Below are 19,168 nucleotides of genomic sequence, written 5' to 3' on the forward strand. Positions count from 1 at the left end.
CCTGTGAGTGTAAAGGATATATATATAGTGGGTTGTAAGAAGAGACTTTCTTTGTTACATGTGACTACATTTCAGCTCTAATCGTACAGATATTTGTGGGACTATGTCAACAGTAAAATTATATACAAATGAGAGAGAGAGACACAGAAAGAGAGAGACACAGAGAAAGAGAGGTACACGGAGAGAGAGACAGAGAAATGTGGGAGGGAAGGAAAGTGATGAATGGAGGAAGGGAATGAGAGGAAGGGAGGGAGGAGCAGAGGGATTGACCAGGGACCCCATCTAGTAGGCACACTCATTCACTCAGTCACTCTCTCCTCTCCCAGTCTGGGACGTCTAGGACTGCTGTGTCTGTAGCTTTCTAACAGGTTAGTCCACTTTACTCTTATTTTAGGCTGGTTTTATTTAATGACTTTTTTTTAACCTTATTGCAGGGCTTTTTGTTTTGATTTATAATACGAATTGTAATTGAAGTATATTAGTCTAGGTCATTTTTGTTAAGTTTACATGTTGGATCTTGGCTGATTATTTTGCCTACTCATACAAGGATTATCTCAGATGGTTCAACATGAGTGGTTGCTTCATTCTAGATTAGTTAGGCAAGGATTAAAACATGTGATTTGATGAACATCAACCATGTCTGTGACTCAACCTTTTTAAATGAAGATTTAACATAGGCATAACCTAAATGATACATGGACTATGAAGCCACATTGATTAATACCTGCAAATACCCACCTGACAAAATGGAATCCAGGAGTAGGATTTATCTGGGTCTGTGAAACTGACAGCATTGATGTTGGATGTTACAGGTGTTTCATTAAAATGTGGAATTGTTATGCCAAACTCACCATTTTCTGATAATGGTTGTTTTCTGATTCAAATAACATTCTGGGGTATTTACATGTAATTACAGTAAGAAAGTGAAATTATTATAATGTCTTCTGTGCAACTCAATGTAAAATGTGATCTAAGTGTATACTCGTGTTTCAGTGGATACAGTGAATGTCTATTTAGTAAGGTTATAGTGTTGTGCAATGCTAGGTATGACATTTATATAACATGCATGTCTGTCTGATTGTCTCTGTCTGTCTGGGGTGAAATTTGTTTCAGTAGCCCCAAGGTGATATTTTGTACATATGGGAGGTTAGATTTTGAGAACTGAAATATTTATAGACTAATTATACCTCTAAGTTTGTGTGAAATGAAATTATAGTTCTGTGGTTGAACAGAATGTTGCAAATGTAGTGTTGGAAATGTAATAGTTTATTGATATTCTGCCCATATTAGACTGGTTTCTATCAAGTCCTCTTCATTGTATCTCTAAACTCTGTCCAGATGATGTCAGTATTGGCCTATTTGAGGATAGCCATGGCTTTCTCTCTCTTCTCCTTAACAATTCCATGCTGGCTGAGCCCAGATAGGGCCTCTTATTTTTCAAGTGACTATCAGTGCAGCATTATGGAGCTAAATATCTAATTGGAAATAATCACTTCTGAATACAATAATGAATAATATAAGATCCAATCGAGTAATACAATTGTTATTACTTACAGTCAATAACCCAATATTCAAAACAAAATTATGTTGATGACTGACCCTTTCTCTCTCTCTCTCTCTCTCTCTCTCTCTCTCTCTCTCTCTTCCCCCCCCCTCCCCCAGAACCCTCTCCTTACTCAGACATGATGCCTCGCGTCTTCCTCACCTGCTTGAGTTCTTTGCTCCTCCTCTTCCTCTCCTCCCCAACGCATTCGGAACCCCGCCGACCGTCGTTGTCATCACCACGCAGCAGGACCGCGCGTGCTCAGGCTCCCGCGGGCAAGGTGCGCCTGGTGGGAAACTATGCCCAGGGACATAACGAGGGTCGCGTAGAGGTGCTGCACAACACCACGTGGGGGACGGTGTGTGATGACGAAGTGGACATCAAACTGGCCAATGTCGTCTGCCGGGAGCTGGGCTTCCAGACCGGCTTGACATGGGCGCACAGTGCCAAATATGGAGAGGGTGATGGTAAATGTTCCAGAACTGGTGTTGCATTTTGCAACGATCAAATGTAATCTTTATTTCTATAACATAATACAGATAATATACTCTTTACAATTGAAAGGTAAATTAAACAAACACAGTCACCTGTTGATTTCCAATATTTTCCACCTGTCAAATGTCAATGCATAGGCCTATCTTTCTGTAAAGAATGTGTCTGCTTTCTAACTTAAATAACTTTCTTCAAACCCTCCATTTCCTAAACACCTTGCACTTGACTTTTACTGCCGGGCCTGATTTACCATATTGCATTGTCTGCACATTTAGTAATTTCACAACAGCAGTAGCCTATCCCAGGCTGCAACCTGGTCTCAGAGCATTTTGTATTATTCTGTACATAAATCCAAGACACTCTATTTAGTACGATATGTTACACATTGCAAAACGTACTATATGTAACGAATTTGCGAAAATGTATGATATGTTACGAATTCTAGCTAGGTGGCTAACTATAGCTAGCTGGCTAACGTTAGCTAGGCTAGTGGTTAGGGATTAGTGTTAAGTTTAGGAGTTAGGATAAAGGGTTAGGGGAAGGGTTATCTAAAAGGGTTAAGGTTAGGGGAAGGGTTTGCTAAAAGGGTCAAGGTTAAAGGGTTAGGGGAAGGGTTAGCTAACATGCAAGTATTTGGAAAGTAGCTAAAAAGTAATAAGTCATAGAAAGGTTGCTAAAATGCTAAAGTTGTCCATGATGAGATTTGAACTCGAAGCCTTTGGGTTGCTAGACATTTGCGTTATACGCCCACCAATCCACTCCTACCAACCACCCTATTTTCATTTTTGCCATAAGTAACCATCATTCTTATGTAACAATACTCAGGTAACATATCCTACTAATTTCAGTGTCCCAGGTTTACTATGTTACATCTAGTCTATGAGACCAGGCTGCAGGATAGGGTGGTGGTGCTAGACAGCCTAGCCTAGCTACTGCTCTGTCGGTTCTCTCGCTCTTCCATTTTAATTGGAATTTAAAGGGGGCAATAAAGAATGTCCATAAACCAAGGCAAGTGTAGCACGTCGCTGGCAGGGCAAGGCTGTCATTACTGTAAAACAAATGCTCCTCTCAGGCCGTATATCGCCAGGCTGCCAGGCAGTGGCTGTAATAAGCAGTGCAGTGAAGTCCCGTAAGTTATCTTTGTATCTTTATGACGGTGGCGAACTCGGCTCAGTCACTGCAGGGTTATTTTGATGATATTAATTGGTGGTATTTACTGTGTTTATTCTAAGGGTGTTGGAGGCCTACAGAGGCTGATGAGACATAGGCTAGCACATCTTTTATAAAAAAATATATATATCAGTGAATTAATGAATGAAGGAATGAGGGAATGGATAGATGATTCAGTCAGTCATTTAAATTCATCCATCCACGGATCCATCCATCCATCCACCCACCCACTCATAAATCCATCCACCCACCCACCCACCCAGCCATTTATCCCTCCCTGCCTCCTTACTTCCAACAATGACAAGTTGATGTCCATATCCGATAATAACCTTGTTTCCGCCGTCCCCAGGTCCTATCTGGATGGACAACGTGCGTTGTGACGGCACAGAGAAGACTCTGAAAGACTGTAAACATAACGGCTGGGGCGTCAATGACTGTAAGCACTCTGAGGACCTTGGCGTGGTCTGCAGTCCGGAGCGACGACTGGACCAGGTCACAGGTTCGCGTAATGGTCAGTCGGTTGCCCTGCGTCCGGATGTCAGTCCCTCGCCCCAGTGGCAGAACATTCTGGCCAGCCGCAGTAACCCCCGACAGGCCCATCAGGGAAACGGACACCTCCCGGAGAGCCCCAGGCTGAGACAGCACCTCTACAACCCGGTAGGTAGCATTAGACCTTATACTCTCTATCCCTGCTACCTCTAGTGGTAAAGTAGGTACTGTAGACTAAAACAGCATACAACTTGGTAAGCAGCTACAGTGGGCACCATCAACTCCATTATTATTATTTTTTACCTTTATTTAACTAGGCAAGTCAGTTAAGAACAAATTCTTATTTTACAATGACAGCCTATAGGGGAACAGTGGGTTAACAGCCCTGTTCAGGGGCAGAACGACAGATTTTTACTTTGTCAGCTCGGGGATTTGATCCAGCAACCTTTCGGTTACTGGCCCAACGCTCTAACCACTAGGCTACTTGTTGCCACTCTATAACTTCGGCACTTGCTGATCAACCACCGATACTGCCAATGCCAATAGTCAATCAATCTCTTTACTGTCACAGTTGGTAAATTCATTGTGTAGGTCAACTGAATTTTAAAGTGTCCTTGATCAAACAATTCTAAAGGGAAGCCTTAAGAAATCCCCTCCCCCTTCTCTCTCAGTATTCCAGCAAGGTGCGTATTCAGGAGGTGCGTCTGCAACCCATCCTGATGCACACTAAGAAGCGGGCCCTGATCACCGAGGGTGTAGTGCAAGTGAAGCATGCTGGGAGATGGAGGCAGGTGTGTGACCTGGGCTGGAACCTCAACAGCAGCAAAGTGGTGTGTGGAATGCTGGGGTTCCCTGAGGCAGAACTACACAACGAAAGAACATACAAGTAAGTCAACCCCTCCATTTTGCCCACAGATCTGCAAATAGTTGGAAAGGGTATTTTTCAGACAGGGCTACGATTTGTTTCCTGATGTACTATGTCCTCATGTCTATGGTGTTCATATTAAGAAGTCCCTCAGTTGTCAGGCATAACTTTCTCATTTGTCAGTCAAAGTGTCCTAGATTGTCAGTTCTCAGTTAAAGGATTTTTTTTTTAATACGTGAGGGACTTTTCTTGTCTAACATCCCCAGGAGTTCCTAATATGGATGCCTTACATTTGTTAAGTACTGCACTATTGGCACTGACTCCTGGACTGCGGCAGCATTGACATTAATCCCATTGTGAAATGATAAAAAAAACGTAAATTGAATAAACGCATAGAGAAGAGAATGTAAAAACAGAGACATCAATTTGAATACTCATTTAAGTCACTGGTGCCCAGACTGGAGTGTAAGCCTGTTGTCTGCCTTATCTCCCTCCTCCAGCCTCCCCTCTCTCTTTTCTCTTTTTCTCATTCTCTCCCTCTTCTTTCCCTCCTCCAAGGCACCCTGCCCAGAATAAGGACAGGGAAGATGATAAAGATAACTCGTCTCCCTCTTTCTCCCTCTCTATCTCTTTCTACCTCATCTCCCTTCCTCCCTCTCTCTCTCTCCCTCTCTCCCTCCCTCTCTCCCTCTCTCCCTCTCTCCCTCTCTCTGCTCTTTCTCTCTCTACTTCATCCCCCTCTTTCTTGCTCTCTCCCACCCCTCCCTCTCCCACCTCTCTCTCTTCCCCTCCTCTCTCTCTGATGCCATCTCCCTCTCCCTGCCCTCTCAGCCCAGACAAACAGCTCCACTCAAACTTATAGATCCCAGTGATGAGCTCTAATATCTATACTGATTGTTATTTAACTGGCCCATCAATACAGAGGCATATCGGGAACTGAAGGGAGACAGGGCTTTTTGTGGAGGGACTGGTGGTATTGGCAGTTCCCTCATAGGGAGTTTAACTCAACCATTCATCTCCTCACCTTTACCTGCTGTTCCCTCTGAGGACACTGCTGATGTTCTGCCAGCCCAGGCATATTGTAGAGATGTGTGTGTGTGTGTGTGTGTGTGTGTGTGTGTGTGTGTGTGTGTGTGTGTGTGTGTGTGTGTGTGTGTGTGTGTGTGTGTGTGTGTGTGTGTGTGTGTGTGTGTGTGTGTGTGTGTGTGTGTGTGTGTGTGTGTGTGTGTGTGAGCGAGAGAGAGAGACTTAGTATGTGCAGGTGTGTATGTGTATGTGTGGATTAGGGTTCTTGGGATGTCCCCACCCCATTGAAGTTTACATTTAAAATGGTTAAGGTTAGGGTTAGTTAAGGATTATGGTTATGGTTAAGGTTAGGGTTAGGGTTTAGGTTAGGGACATCCCAAGGATTCCGGATAGCACTAACCTTTCTCACTCACTCAACTGCACATCCTCTGACCCTGTGGGAAACAGTGGTTTCAGGATGGTTTGGTTCATAACCGAGGGACGACCACACATTAGCATGACTATTTCTGTCCCATTATGAAGGAAAGTCCTCTGTCCAGACCTACTTGGACATCCTACTGTAAATATTTCCTGAAAGTTTTGTGCTGTGTGACTCAAAGTTGAGACATTCATTCTCCGTATGAGCTGCAGCTACTGTGGCGAGCCGTGTGTGTCAGTGTGTGTTCGTGTGTGTGCTTGTGTGTACGTGCGTGCGACTGAGCTGACCATAACATGTGTTCTATACTCCAGGTGTTAGATTCCTGTAACTGTTTAAAGAGAGCTACTGTTTTAGCCAGTTCATTTCCTCACTAGACATTTTCCTGTCATGGGACGTGAAAGTGTGTTGAGTTTCAAGACCGGACTGGTCAATTTTCATGTTGTAAAAGACTTGATTGGTCTGTTTGCCTGTCAACCAGTTTTCTTGTGCCAGATGTTTCAATTACATCATTATATCGTTAGCTTGTGTTTGTATAGGGGGTGGGAAAGGGCGGGGTCTAATAAAATTACTACACCAGCTTTTAGAATGAAGGGAGATCCTCATATAAATATAACACTGGCTGTTTTATGACTGCAAATACTCACCATGTTACACCTGGTAAGGCTCCTCTTACTCATGTGGTAACCTAACCCTATAGGTCCAAGTAGACTACGCCACCTTCTGTTTAATGAGGGGAAGGACATCGACCTTAAAGAATGGCCTATTGGTCAACTAAATTGATGTGAGGACAATATTAGCATTACATGTAAATCAGTTTTTGCCATCTCCTCTTTGGTCACTATGAGAGTTCCACATGTTGTATCTGAATGTGCTAACTGGAGAAATGTAATTGCTATTCCTACTTTGTTTTAATTTCCTAATAAATATAATCCAATCTTTGAGTCTCCTCTCAAAGTAATCTGACTTGTATTGAAACTCCGTGTGATTTTAAATGCAGAAATGGTTTGACATTTTTACATCTTAACATTAGTAGTTTATTACCTAAAATGGATAATGTCAAGATCTGAGCCTCTCAGGCAAACCCTGATATTTGTATTTTTTCTGAAACTTGGTTAACTGATAAAACCTGGACTCTGAGGATGCTATGGATGGTTACAATGTGTTTAGGGCTGATAGGAAAGGCAAAGGTGGTGGTGTTACTATTTACACAAATAATCTTCTTTCTGTGTCTCTGTTAATAAAGGCTACCTCTAGTCCTAAACACTTTTAATTGTTGGCTTTAAGTCTTCAGATGGGTTCAAACAAAAAAATAACAGTTATAGGAATCTATCGTCCACCCTCCGCCAAGAAGTGTGCACTAAACGAACTCACTGATTTAATTGCCATTTTTACTTCCCAAGAGGTGTTGATCGCTGGAGAGTTTAATCTTGCATGGGGAACGCAGGATGCAGGATTGTAAAGGATTTTTGTACTAATCTAAATTTGTCCCAGCTGATTACAAAGCCTACTTGTCCTTTACTCGTCCAAACTTAAAGGACCCTACGAAATCGACTTTGATTGACCCCATATTTACAAATACTCCAGATAAATATGCTGGGAGTGGGGTTTTTGCTTTGGATATTAGTGACCACTCTCCCATTGTATGTGTCAGGGATATACGGATGATTAGATTCAACCCTTCTGAGTATAAACTAGTATAAAACTAGTTAAAAAAGCAAAATCTGATGACTATATTAATACACTATGTGAATGTACAGGGAACCCAGGTACATTTTGGAAAGCTGTAATGTCACTGAAGGGCTGTGTCTCCTTTTCTCTACCCCAATGCATTCATTTAGATTCTGGCCCTATTAATGACAAAATGTATCATTAATGCATTTTAGTCACCATTTTATTTCTACGGGCTATACATTACAATGTTTTTCAAGCCAGCTCTTGAAAAGAGTAGTTTGGATGTTGATGGTGGAAATCTATTGAATGATACTGAAAATGCTGGTCAGGAGTTTTCTTTTCGGGATTCACTGATAAAGATGCCCTGGATGCTTTGCTAACATTAGACAACAACAAAAAAACACAGGGGCTAATTTGGAACCTGTTCTGTTTAAGCATGCAGCTCCCTTTATTGTTGGCTCAGTAGCCCACATTTTTATTTAACTTTGTTATCAAGAAGTATTCCAACAGCATGGAAATCCGCATATGTGCTGCCACTTCATAAGGGTGGGGATACAAATGATCTTTACAACAATCGCCCCATTTCAAGACTACCTTCTTTAGCTAAGATTCTTGAATCCTTGGTTAATGTACAACTTTGTTTATTTTTGATCTGATAATTGTATTTTTAATATAAACCAATCAGGGTTTAGGCCTGGGCATAGTACTACTACAGCAACCACGCTAGTTGTTAATGATCTTGTCAATGCCTTGGATGCTAAAAAGAGCTCTGCTGCCTTGTTTATTGACCAGTCAAAGGCATTCAACACTGTTGATCATTCTGTTTTGCTATCAAAAAGAGGCCTGGGATATACAGCCTGTTTATGGTTTCAGAATTATCTTAGCGACAGAACTCAGGCCATCTTAGATGGGGTTAAATCTGAATTTCTTGAGATTCAAAAAGGTGTTCCTCAGGGTTCGATTTTGGGTCCATTATTGTTCACCTTGTATATTAATGACATAGGAAACACTGTTAATACTTGTAACATTTGTCTTTATGCAGATGACACAGTTTTGTATTCCTGTGCCACCTCGGTGTAGCAGGCTATTCGTGAACTTCAGCATGACTTTGATTCAATTCAGAAATCACTTACAGTTCTTAAATTAGTGTTAAATACAAGTAAAACCAAGCTCATGCTGTTCTCTAGGTCACAAAATGTTGACCCTGAGGACCTGCATATTTGCACTACAAATGGAGCCCAAATTGAGCTTGTTTTTTTCAGTATAGGTACCTGGGTGTCTGGATTGATGACGTTGTCCTTCGTAACGCTGATAGAAAATCTGACTAAGAAGCTAAGATTGTTTTTTATATCGAAATAAATCAAGCCTCAATATTGAAAATAGGAGAAAGATTGTTCAAACAACACTTCTCCCTGTATTGGATTTTGGTGATATTTTTTACATGCATGCGGCAACCTCTGTTGTGAAACCCTTGGACGCAGTCTACCATTCCGCAATACATTTTTATCACAGGTGACAATTTTAGGACCCATTGTAGTCTGTTTAAAAATGTGGGATGGACCTCTCTGTCTGTTTGAAGAGAGCTGCATTCTCTTTTAATTATTTACAAAGCAGTCTTACAGAAACTGCCTCCATATGTAACTTCATTAATGAAGTTAAGAATCATAAGTTACCAGACCCGTTCTCAGGAATGGATAACACTAGAGATCCCGTCTGTCTCTACATATGTGGGAAAATCTGCAGTTTGTTTTTTGCCCCTAATTTGTGGAACAATCTGCAGAGTTCACTGCAGTTACATGTGCTGGTGCCACTCAGGCAGTTTACGTTATTGATTGAGGACCTCGATGTAGTTAAATGTGATTGATTTGATTAAATATTTAGTTATTGTGCGCTGAATTTTATTGTTTTATGCACATACATGTGTATGTTTTATTATTCTGTTTTTTTATTGTAATGTATACAGGGCTCTCTTGTAAAATGTGTTTTTAATCTCAAAGTGACTCCCTGCACAGTTCAGTTACAGATCACCAGATGAGACAGTTTAGAAAATGCAAAAATACTATTTTATTACAGAGTTCAATATTTTCACAAAAGTTGGAGAATGAATGACTTGAATGAATGATATTTAAAATACTCCTGTCTAGCCGACCACCAGACACTGTCTCAGAGCCACCAGAAAACTTGTGGTGAGACAGCATTTTCCACAGTACTTTTAAAGCAGCAGCACTGCTGCTGTAAATTCCAGTAAATTCTCAATGCATTTTTGCATTCCAGTTCAACACTTACCTGCTCTGTCGCTGTCTACCATTGAAAACCATTGAAGACTACATGCAAATAAAGTTGTGACATTTGTATTTGAGCAATATGATTGGCCATTCATTCAAGCACCTTCACAACTTCTCGAGCACTCGAGCAGTACAGAAGTTGATAGCTACGTTCACACAGCACACACATGCTGTCCTGAGCAAAAATAAGCACCTTTCAATCTACTCACTGAGCTCATTTATTTTAAAGTGATTTACAAAAGTAAACCTTCAATAGTAAACATGCTGGCTACTGTTGATAGTGTGCTTAAAGAAAGCTACAAAAAAACACTTTAGCATTTGTCTTGGCTAGCCTCTTTTGGAACACAATTGTCTTAAAGGGGCAGCATCCTCTTTTCAGATGTGAAAACAAATCTTCTCAAAATGACATACTTTAGGAAAAAATTATAATGCAATTTATACAATGCAATTCTAAAGAATAGAGTAATGACTTACATTGCTGAATTATATTAAAAAACTTTTTATACATATCATAATAACCAAATATAGCCTATTAATAGCTGCGTATAGAGAGAACCATGCCAACCCATAGCCCCTGTATGACCTCAATATGTTTAAAAACTACATCATGTCCGGGCCAGTAGAAATTATGTTCAGGCCAGTAGATTCTTGGCCAACTGGCACGGTTGGGTCGGGTCAGTGAGAAAATAACTTAACGTTGGATCCTGCCCTCCTGTAAGATGGCGTCGGAGAAGAAGGCAGACGTTTTATGTGCCCCCAAGCGATTGTGTTTTTTGTTTGTAACTTATTTTTGTTAGACTTATTTTGTATATAATGTTGCAGTTACCGTCTCTTATGACCGAAAATAACTTCTGGACATCAGGACTGTGATTACTCACCACGGACTGGCAGAATCTTTTTTTCCTTTAACGAGTCTGATGAGGCCGACACGAACGATATACTGCTTTCTCGGTAACAGGCCCAGATCCCCGTGATTTGCATGAAGATGAGAGGGAGAAAAAGGGTCCGGAGGGCGGGCTGCCTTCTGAGAATTCGTAGGCGATTGAATAAACCCCCACTTCCTTCCATTCTGCTAGCAAATGTGCAATCTTTGGACAATAAAATAGATGACCTATGCGGTGGATTAAACTACCAACAGGACATCCAAAACTGTAATATCTCATGATTCACGGAAACGTGGCTGAACAACGACACTATAAACATACAGCTGGCTGGTTATACGCTGCACCGGCAGGATAGAATAGCAGCGTCTGGTAAGACAAGGGGCAGCGGACTATGCATTTTTGTAAATAACAGCTGGTGCACGATATCTAAGGAGGTCTCGAGCTATTGCTCATCTGAGATAGAGCATCTCATGATAAACTGCAGACCACATTACCTACCTAGAGAGTTTTCGTCTGTATTTTTCGCAGCTGTTTACATACCAACACAGTCAGAGGCTGGCACTTAGACAGCGTTGAATGAGCTGTATTCCGCCATAGGCAAACAAGAAAACGCTCACCCAGAGGCGGCTCCTAGTAGCCAGGGACTTTAATGCAGGGAAACTTAAATCCGTTTTATCAATTTTCTATCTGGACCACCTTTACTCCATACACAGAGATGCATACAAAGCTCTCTCTCGCCCTCCATTTGGCAAATCTGACCATAATTCCATTCTCCTGATTCCTGCTTACAAGCAAAAATTAAAGCAGGAAGCATCAGTGACTAGATCAATAAAAAAGTGGTCAGACGAAGCAGATGCTAAGCTACAGGACTCTTTTGCTAGCACAGACTGGAATATGTTCCCGGATTCCTCCGATGGCATTGAGGAGTACACCACATCAGTAATTGGCTTCATCAATAAGTGCATCAATGACATCGTCCCCACAGAGACCATGCGTATATACCCCAACCAGAAGCCATGGATTACAGGCAACATCCGCACTGAGCTAAAGGGTAGAGCTGCCGCTTTCAAGGAGCGGGACTCTAACCCGGAAGCTTATAAGAAATCCCGTTATGCCCTCCGACGAACCATCAAACAGGCAAAGTGTCAATACAGGACCAAGATTGAATCGTACTACACTGGCTCTGAATCTCGTCGGATGTGGCAGGGCTTGCAAACCATTACAGACTGAAAGGGAAGCACAGCCGAGAGCTGCCCAGTGACACGAGCCTACCAGACGAGCTAAACTACTTCTATGCTTGCTTCGAGGCAAATAACACTGAAACATGCATGAGAGCACCAGCTGTTCTGGAACACTGTGTTATCACGCTCTCCGCAGCCGACGTGAGTAAGACCTTTAAACAGGTCAACATTCACAAGGCCGCAGGGCCAGACGGATTACCAGGACGTGTACTGCGAGCATGCACTGACCAACTGGCAAGTGTCTTCACTGACATTTGCATTGCCCCCTCCCTCTTTTACACCGTTGCTACTCTCTGTTGTTGTCGTCTATGCAAAGTCACTTTAATAACTCTACCTACATGTACATATTACCTCAACTAACCGGTGACCCCGCACATTGACTCTGTACCGGTACCCCCCTGTATATAGCCTCCCTATTGTTATTTTACTGCTGCTCTTTAATTGCTTGTTACTTTTATTTCTTATTCTTAGCCGTATTTTTTTGTTTTGTTTCGTCATAGCCAACGAATATAGAGTTTTACCTGAACAAATACTTTTTCACAGCACTGTATATATATATATATATATATATATATATATATATATAAAAATAATATATACTAAAAAAATATATATATACAGTGCTGTGAAAAAGTATTTGCCCCCTTCCTGATTTATTTTTTTGCACATCTTTCACAGTTAAATGTTTCAGATCACCAAACAAATTTAAATACTACACAATGATAACCCAAGTAAACACAAAATGCAGTTTTTAAGTGATGATTTTATTTATTAAGGGAAAAAAGCTATCCGAACCTTCATGGCCCTATGTGAAAAAGTTATTGTCCCCTAAACCTAATAACTGGTTGTGCCAACCTCAGCAGCAACAACTGCAATCAAGCATTTGCGATAACTGGCAATGAGTCTTTCACATCGCTGTGGAGGAATTTTGGCCCACTCTTCTTTGCAAAATTGTTTTAGTTCAGCCACATTGGAGGGTTTTCGAGCATGAACCGCCTTTTTAAGGTCAAGCCACAGTATCTCAATCAGATTCAAGTCTGGACTTTGACTAGGCCACTCCAAAACCTTCATTTTGTTTTTTTAAGCCATTCAGAGGTGGACTTGCTGGTGTGTTTTGGATCATTGTCCTGCTGCAGAACCCAAGTGCGCTTCAGCTTGAGGTCACGAACTGATGGCCAGACATTCACCTTCAGGATTTTTTGGTAGAGAGCAGAATTCATGGTTCCATCACTCACAGCAAGTCGTCCAGGTCCTGAAGCAGCAAAGCAGCCCCAGACCATCACACTACCACCACTATATTTGACTGTTGGTATGATGTTCTTTTTCTGAAATACTGTGTTACTTTTACGCCAGATGTAACGGGACGCACACCTTCCAAAAAGTTGATCTTTTATCTCGTCAGTCCACAGAATATTTTCCCAAAAGTCTTGGGGATCATCAAGATGTTTTTTGCCAAAAGTGAGACAAGCCTTTATGATCTTTTTGGTCAGCAGTGGTTTTCGCCTTGGAACTCTGCCATGGATGCCATTTTTGCCAAGTCTCTTACGTATGGTTGAGTCATGAACACTGACCTTAACTGAGGCAAGTGAGGCCTGCAGTTCTTTAGATATTGTTGTGGGTTCTTTTGTGACCTCTTGGATGAGTCGTCGTTGCGCTCTTGGGGTAATTTTGTGTAGGCCGGCCACTCCTGGGAAGATTCACACTGTTCCAAATTTTCTCCATTTGTGGATAATGGCTCTCACCGTGGTTCGCTAGAGTCCCAAAGCTTTAGTCCCAAAGCATCTATCAGTCTTCCCAGACTGATAGATGTCAATTACTTCGTTTCTCATCTGTTCCTGAATTTCTTTGGATCGTGGCATGATGTCTTGCTTTTTCAGATCTTTTGGCCTACTTCACTTTGTCAGACAGGTTCTATTTAAGTGATTTCTTGATTCAACTGGTCTGGCAGTAATCAGGCCTGGGTGTGGCTAGTGAAATTGAACTCAGCTTTCCAAAAAATGTGATTAACCACAGTAAATTCATGATTTAACAAGGGGGGCAATTACTTTGTCACATAGGGCCATGAAGGTTCGGATAGTTTTTTTCCCTTAATAAATAAAATCATCACTTAAAAACTGCATTTTGTGTTTACTTGGGTTATCTCTGTGTAATATTACAATTTGTTTGATGATCTGAAACATTTAGGTGTGACAAATGTGCAAAAGAAAAAGAAATTGGGAAGGGGGCAAATACTTTTTCACAGCACTGTATATACAGTGGGGGAAAAAGTATTTGATCCAGAGTGGCAGGAATTCAGTTATACAGTAGAGAGAAGCAGTCCGATATGCTCTGGGTTGATATTGTGCTGTGTAGACTGGCGGGTGTTGTCTGAGCTAAGGCTGGCTGGTGACTGAGAAAAAGGTGAAGACCGCTAGCCGTGGCTAACAAAGACTAGTAACTAGTTAGCTGGCTTTTCCTGTCCTGCTTAGCATTCAAAATATAAAGAATACTTATAGGTGTCAGGGAAAATGTATGGATAAAAAGTACATTATTTATTTTGGAATGTACTGAAGTAAAAGTTGTCAAAAATATAAATTGTGAAGTACAGATACAAAAAAACTACGTAAGTAGTACCTTAAAGTATACTGAACAAAAATGTGTGAGACGTGTTGCAGGAAAGTGTATTTAGTTCGTAAATAGAAAGTGAGATTAATATATTTACGAAAAAGGCCGGCTATTTACACGGGATAAGACAAAGACAAAATACACACGTCCTACTGCTACGCCATCTTGGAGGAACCATGATGCTTCTTCCACCATACTTTACAGTTGGGATGAGGTTTTGATGTTGGTGTGCTGTGCCTTTTTTTTCCCCACATAGTGTTAGTTTCATCTGTCCACAGAATATTTTGCACATCCAGGTGCTCTTTTGCAAACTTCAGATGTGCAGCAATGTTTTTTTTTGGACAGCAGTGGCTTCTTCCGTTGTGTCCTCCCATGAACACCATTCTTGTTTAGTGTTTTACATATTGTAGACTCGTCAACAGAGATGTTAGCATGTTCCAGAGATTTCTGTAAGTCTTTAGCTGACACTCTAGGATTCTTCTTAACCTCATTGACATTCTGGACTGAGCTCTTGCAATCACCTTTGCAGGACGGCAACTCCTATTGATAGTAGCAACAGTGCTGAACTTTCTCCATTTATAGACAATTTGTCTTACCGTGGACTGATGAACATCAAGGCTTTTAGAGATACTTTTGTAACCCTTTCCAGCTTTATGCAAGTCAACAATTCTTAATCTTAGGTCTTCTGAGATCTCTTTTGTTCGAGGCGTGGTTCACATCAGGTAATGATTCTTGTAAATAGCAAACTAATTATTTTTTATAGGGCAGGACAGCTCTAACCAACATCTTCAATCTTGTCTCATTGATTGGACTCCAGGTTAGCTGACTTCTGACTCCAATTTGGAGAAGTGATTAGCCTAGGGGTTCACATACTTTTTCCAACCTACACTGTGAATGTTTAAATGCGGTATTAAATATAAACAAGAAAAATACAATAATTTGTGTTATTAGTTCAAGCACACTGTGCTTGTCTATTGCTGTGACTTAGAAGATCTGATACAATTTTATGACCAATTTATGCAGAAATCCAGGTAATTCACATATACTTTTTCATGCCACTGTATATATATATATATATATATATATACACATACAGTGGGGGAAAAAAGTATTTGATCCCCTGCTGATTTTGTACGTTTGCCGACTGATAAAGAAAGGATCAGTCTAGAATTTTAATGGTAGGTTTATTTGAACAGTGAGAGACAGAATAACAACAAAAATATAGAGAAAAACGCATGTCAAAAATGTTATAAATTGATTTGCATTTTAATGAGGGAAATAAGTATTTAACACCCTCTCAATCAGAAAGATTTCTGGCTCCCAGGTGTCTTTTATACAGGTAACGAGCTGAGATTAGGAGCACACTGTTAAGGGAGTGCTCCTAATCTCACTTTGTTACCTGTATAAAAGACACCTGTCCACAGAAGCAATCAAGCAATCAGATTCCAAACTCTCCACCATGGCCAAGACCAAAGAGCTCTCCAAGGATGTCAGGGACAAGGGATTGTAGACCTACACAAGGCTGGAATGGGCTACAAGACCATCGCCAAGCAGCTTGGTGAGAAGGTGACAACATTTGGTGAGATTATTTGCAAATGGAAGAAACACAAAAGAACTGTCAATATCCCTCGGCCTGGGGCTCCATGCAAGATCTCACCTCGTGGGGTTGCAATGATTTACATTTACATTTAAGTCATTTAGCAGACGCTCTTATCCAGAGCGACTTACAAATTGGTGCATTCACCAATGATCATGAGAACGGTGAGGAATCAGCCCAGAACTACACGGGAGGATCTTGCCAATGATCTCAAGGCAGCTGGGACCATAGTCACCAAGAAAACAATTGGTAACACACTACGCCGTGAAGGACTGAAATCCTGCAGCGCCCGCAAGGTCCCCCTGCTGAAGAATACATATACATGCCCGTCTGAAGTTTGCCAATGAACATCTGAATGATTCAGAGGACAACTGGGTGAAAGTGTTGCAGTCAGATGAGACCAAAATTGAGCTCTTTGGCATCAACTCAACTCGCCGTGTTTGGAGGAGGAGGAATGCTGCCTATGACCCCAAGAACACCATCTCCACCGTCAAACATGGAGGTGGAAACATTATGCTTTGGGGGTGTTTTTCTGCTAAGGGGACATGACAACTTCACCGCATCATTTGACGGGGCCATGTACCGTCAAATCTTGGGTGAGAACCTCCTTCCCTCAGCCAGGGCATTGCAAATGGGTCGTGGATGGGTATTCCAGCATGACAATGACCCAAAACACACGGCCAATGCAACTAAGGAGTGGCTCAAGAAGAAGCACATTAAGGTCCTGGAGTGGCCTAGCCAGTCTCCAGACCTTAATCCCATAGAAAATCTGGGGAGGGAGCTGAAGGGTTTAGTTGCCAAACGTCAGCCTCGAAACCTTATTGACTTGGAGAAGATCTGCAAAGATGAGTGGGACAAAATCCCTCCTGAGATGTGTGTAAACCTGGTGGCCAACTACAAGAAACATCTGACCTCTGTGATTGCCAAAAAGGGTTTTGCCACCAAGTACTAAGTCATGTTTTGCAGAGGGGTCAAATACTTATTTCCCTCATTAAAATGCAAATCAATTTATAACATTTTTGACATGCGTTTTTCTGGATTTTTTTGTTGTTATTCTGTCTCTCACTGTTCATATAAACCTACCATTAAAATTATAGACTGATCATTTCTTTGTAAGTGGGCAAGCGTACAAAATCAGCAGGGGATCAAATACTTTTTTCCTCCACTGTATATATTTATATATATATATATAGTTATTTTTATATAATAAATAAAAATTACAGGATAAATATGAGGGGGCACAGTGATTGGTATGAGCTTTTTTTAAGCGCTGGCTACATGTGCCTGGACTGGCTCCCGTTTCCCTCCCTCCTATCCAGAGAGCTCCACTCACAACCCCAGAACAGCAGTGCGTGTTTCTTCTCTCGAATACTCCATGCTGCTCAATGACTCACTCACTCCTTCACCCCTATAGGCAATTATGACTGAATGGTCTTGAGAATATCAGTTGTGTGGGGACTGTAGGTGTTGTCAGCCAGGTCAATACTGCATCAGGCCTGGATAACACACTAAAGTTTCAATTTTGTTTTGTCACCAGTGGTGGAAAAAGTACCCAATTGTCATACTTGAGTAAAATTAAAGACACCTTAATAGAAAAGTGTGAAAGTCACCCAGTAAAAAAGTCTACAAGTATTTGGTTCTAAATATACTTAAGTATCCAAAGTAAATGTAATTGCTAAAATATATTTAAGTATCAAAAGAAAGACCATACCAGACCAGAGCATATGGCTCCTGTCCCCTCTTGGCTTCAAATTCCTTATATTAAGCAAACCAGGTGGCACCATTTTCTTGTTTTTTAAAAAATGTACGGATAGCCAGGGGTACACTCCAGCACTCAGACATCATTTACAAACAAAGCATGTGTGTTTAGTGAATCTGTCAGATCAGAGGCAGTAGGGGTGACCAGGGATGTTCTCTTGAGAGGTAGGTGAATTAGACAATTTTCCTGTCCTGCTTAGCATTCAAAATATAAAGAATACTTATAGGTGTCAGGGAAAATGTATGGATAAAAAGTACATTATTTATTTTGGAATGTACTGAAGTAAAAGTTGTCAAAAATATAAATTGTGAAGTACAGATACAAAAAAACTACGTAAGTAGTACCTTAAAGTATACTGAACAAAAATATAAATGCAACCTGCAACATTTTCATAGATTTTACTGAGTTAAAGATCATATGAGGAAATCAGTTAATTGAAATAAATTCAATAGTAACTCATCTATAGATTTCACATGACTGGGAATACAGATATGTATTTGTTGGTCACAGATACTGCTCGCCCACACGACGCCATACACGTGATCTGCGGTTGTGAGGCCGGTTGGACGTACTGCCACATTCTCTAAAACGACGTTGGCGGTGGCTTATGCTAAAGAAATGAACATTCAATTCTCTGGTAACAGCTTTGGTCGACATTCTTGTAGTCAGCATGCCAATTGCATGCTCCCTCAAAACTTGAGACATCTGTGGCATTGTGTTGTGTGACAAAACTGCACATTCTAGAGTGGCTTTTTATTATCCCCTGCAGAAGGTGCACCTGTGTAATGATCATGCTAATTAGTCAGCTTCTTGATATGCCAGACCTGTCAGGTGAATGAATGGATTATCTTGGAAAATGAGAAATGCTCACTAACAGTGATGTAAACAAATGTGTGCACAAAATTTGAAAGAAATACGTTTTTTGTGCTTATGGAACATTTCTGTGGTCTTTTATTTCAGCTCATGAAACATGGGACCAACACTTTACATGTTGGGTTTATATTTGTGTTCAGTGTATTTTTACTTAAGTACTTCACACCACTGATTGTCACGTGCACAAGTACAGTGAAATGCATTTCTTAATTTCTGCCTAAACAGAACAGCAGATGAAAGATAGAGAAGAG

The 19,168-nt window shown here is 41.0% G+C and overlaps 1 protein-coding gene across 1 annotated transcript in view; it reads left to right on the top strand.

The window, feature by feature from the left end:
• Positions 1-310: 310 nt before the first annotated feature.
• loxl4 (lysyl oxidase-like 4) overlaps positions 311-19,168 on the top strand; it is a 57,509-nt gene continuing 38,651 nt past the window's right edge. The window contains exons 1-4 of the mRNA XM_029698805.1: positions 311-368; positions 1,663-2,010; positions 3,555-3,862; positions 4,366-4,580. Coding sequence (XP_029554665.1) covers positions 1,683-2,010; positions 3,555-3,862; positions 4,366-4,580 — 851 coding nt within the window. The 5' untranslated portion in view covers positions 311-368; positions 1,663-1,682. The remainder of the gene's footprint in view (positions 369-1,662; positions 2,011-3,554; positions 3,863-4,365; positions 4,581-19,168) is intronic.

Source organism: Salmo trutta, chromosome 18 (genome assembly GCF_901001165.1).
Source record: "Salmo trutta chromosome 18, fSalTru1.1, whole genome shotgun sequence".
NCBI classification, from domain to species: Eukaryota; Metazoa; Chordata; class Actinopteri; order Salmoniformes; family Salmonidae; genus Salmo; species Salmo trutta.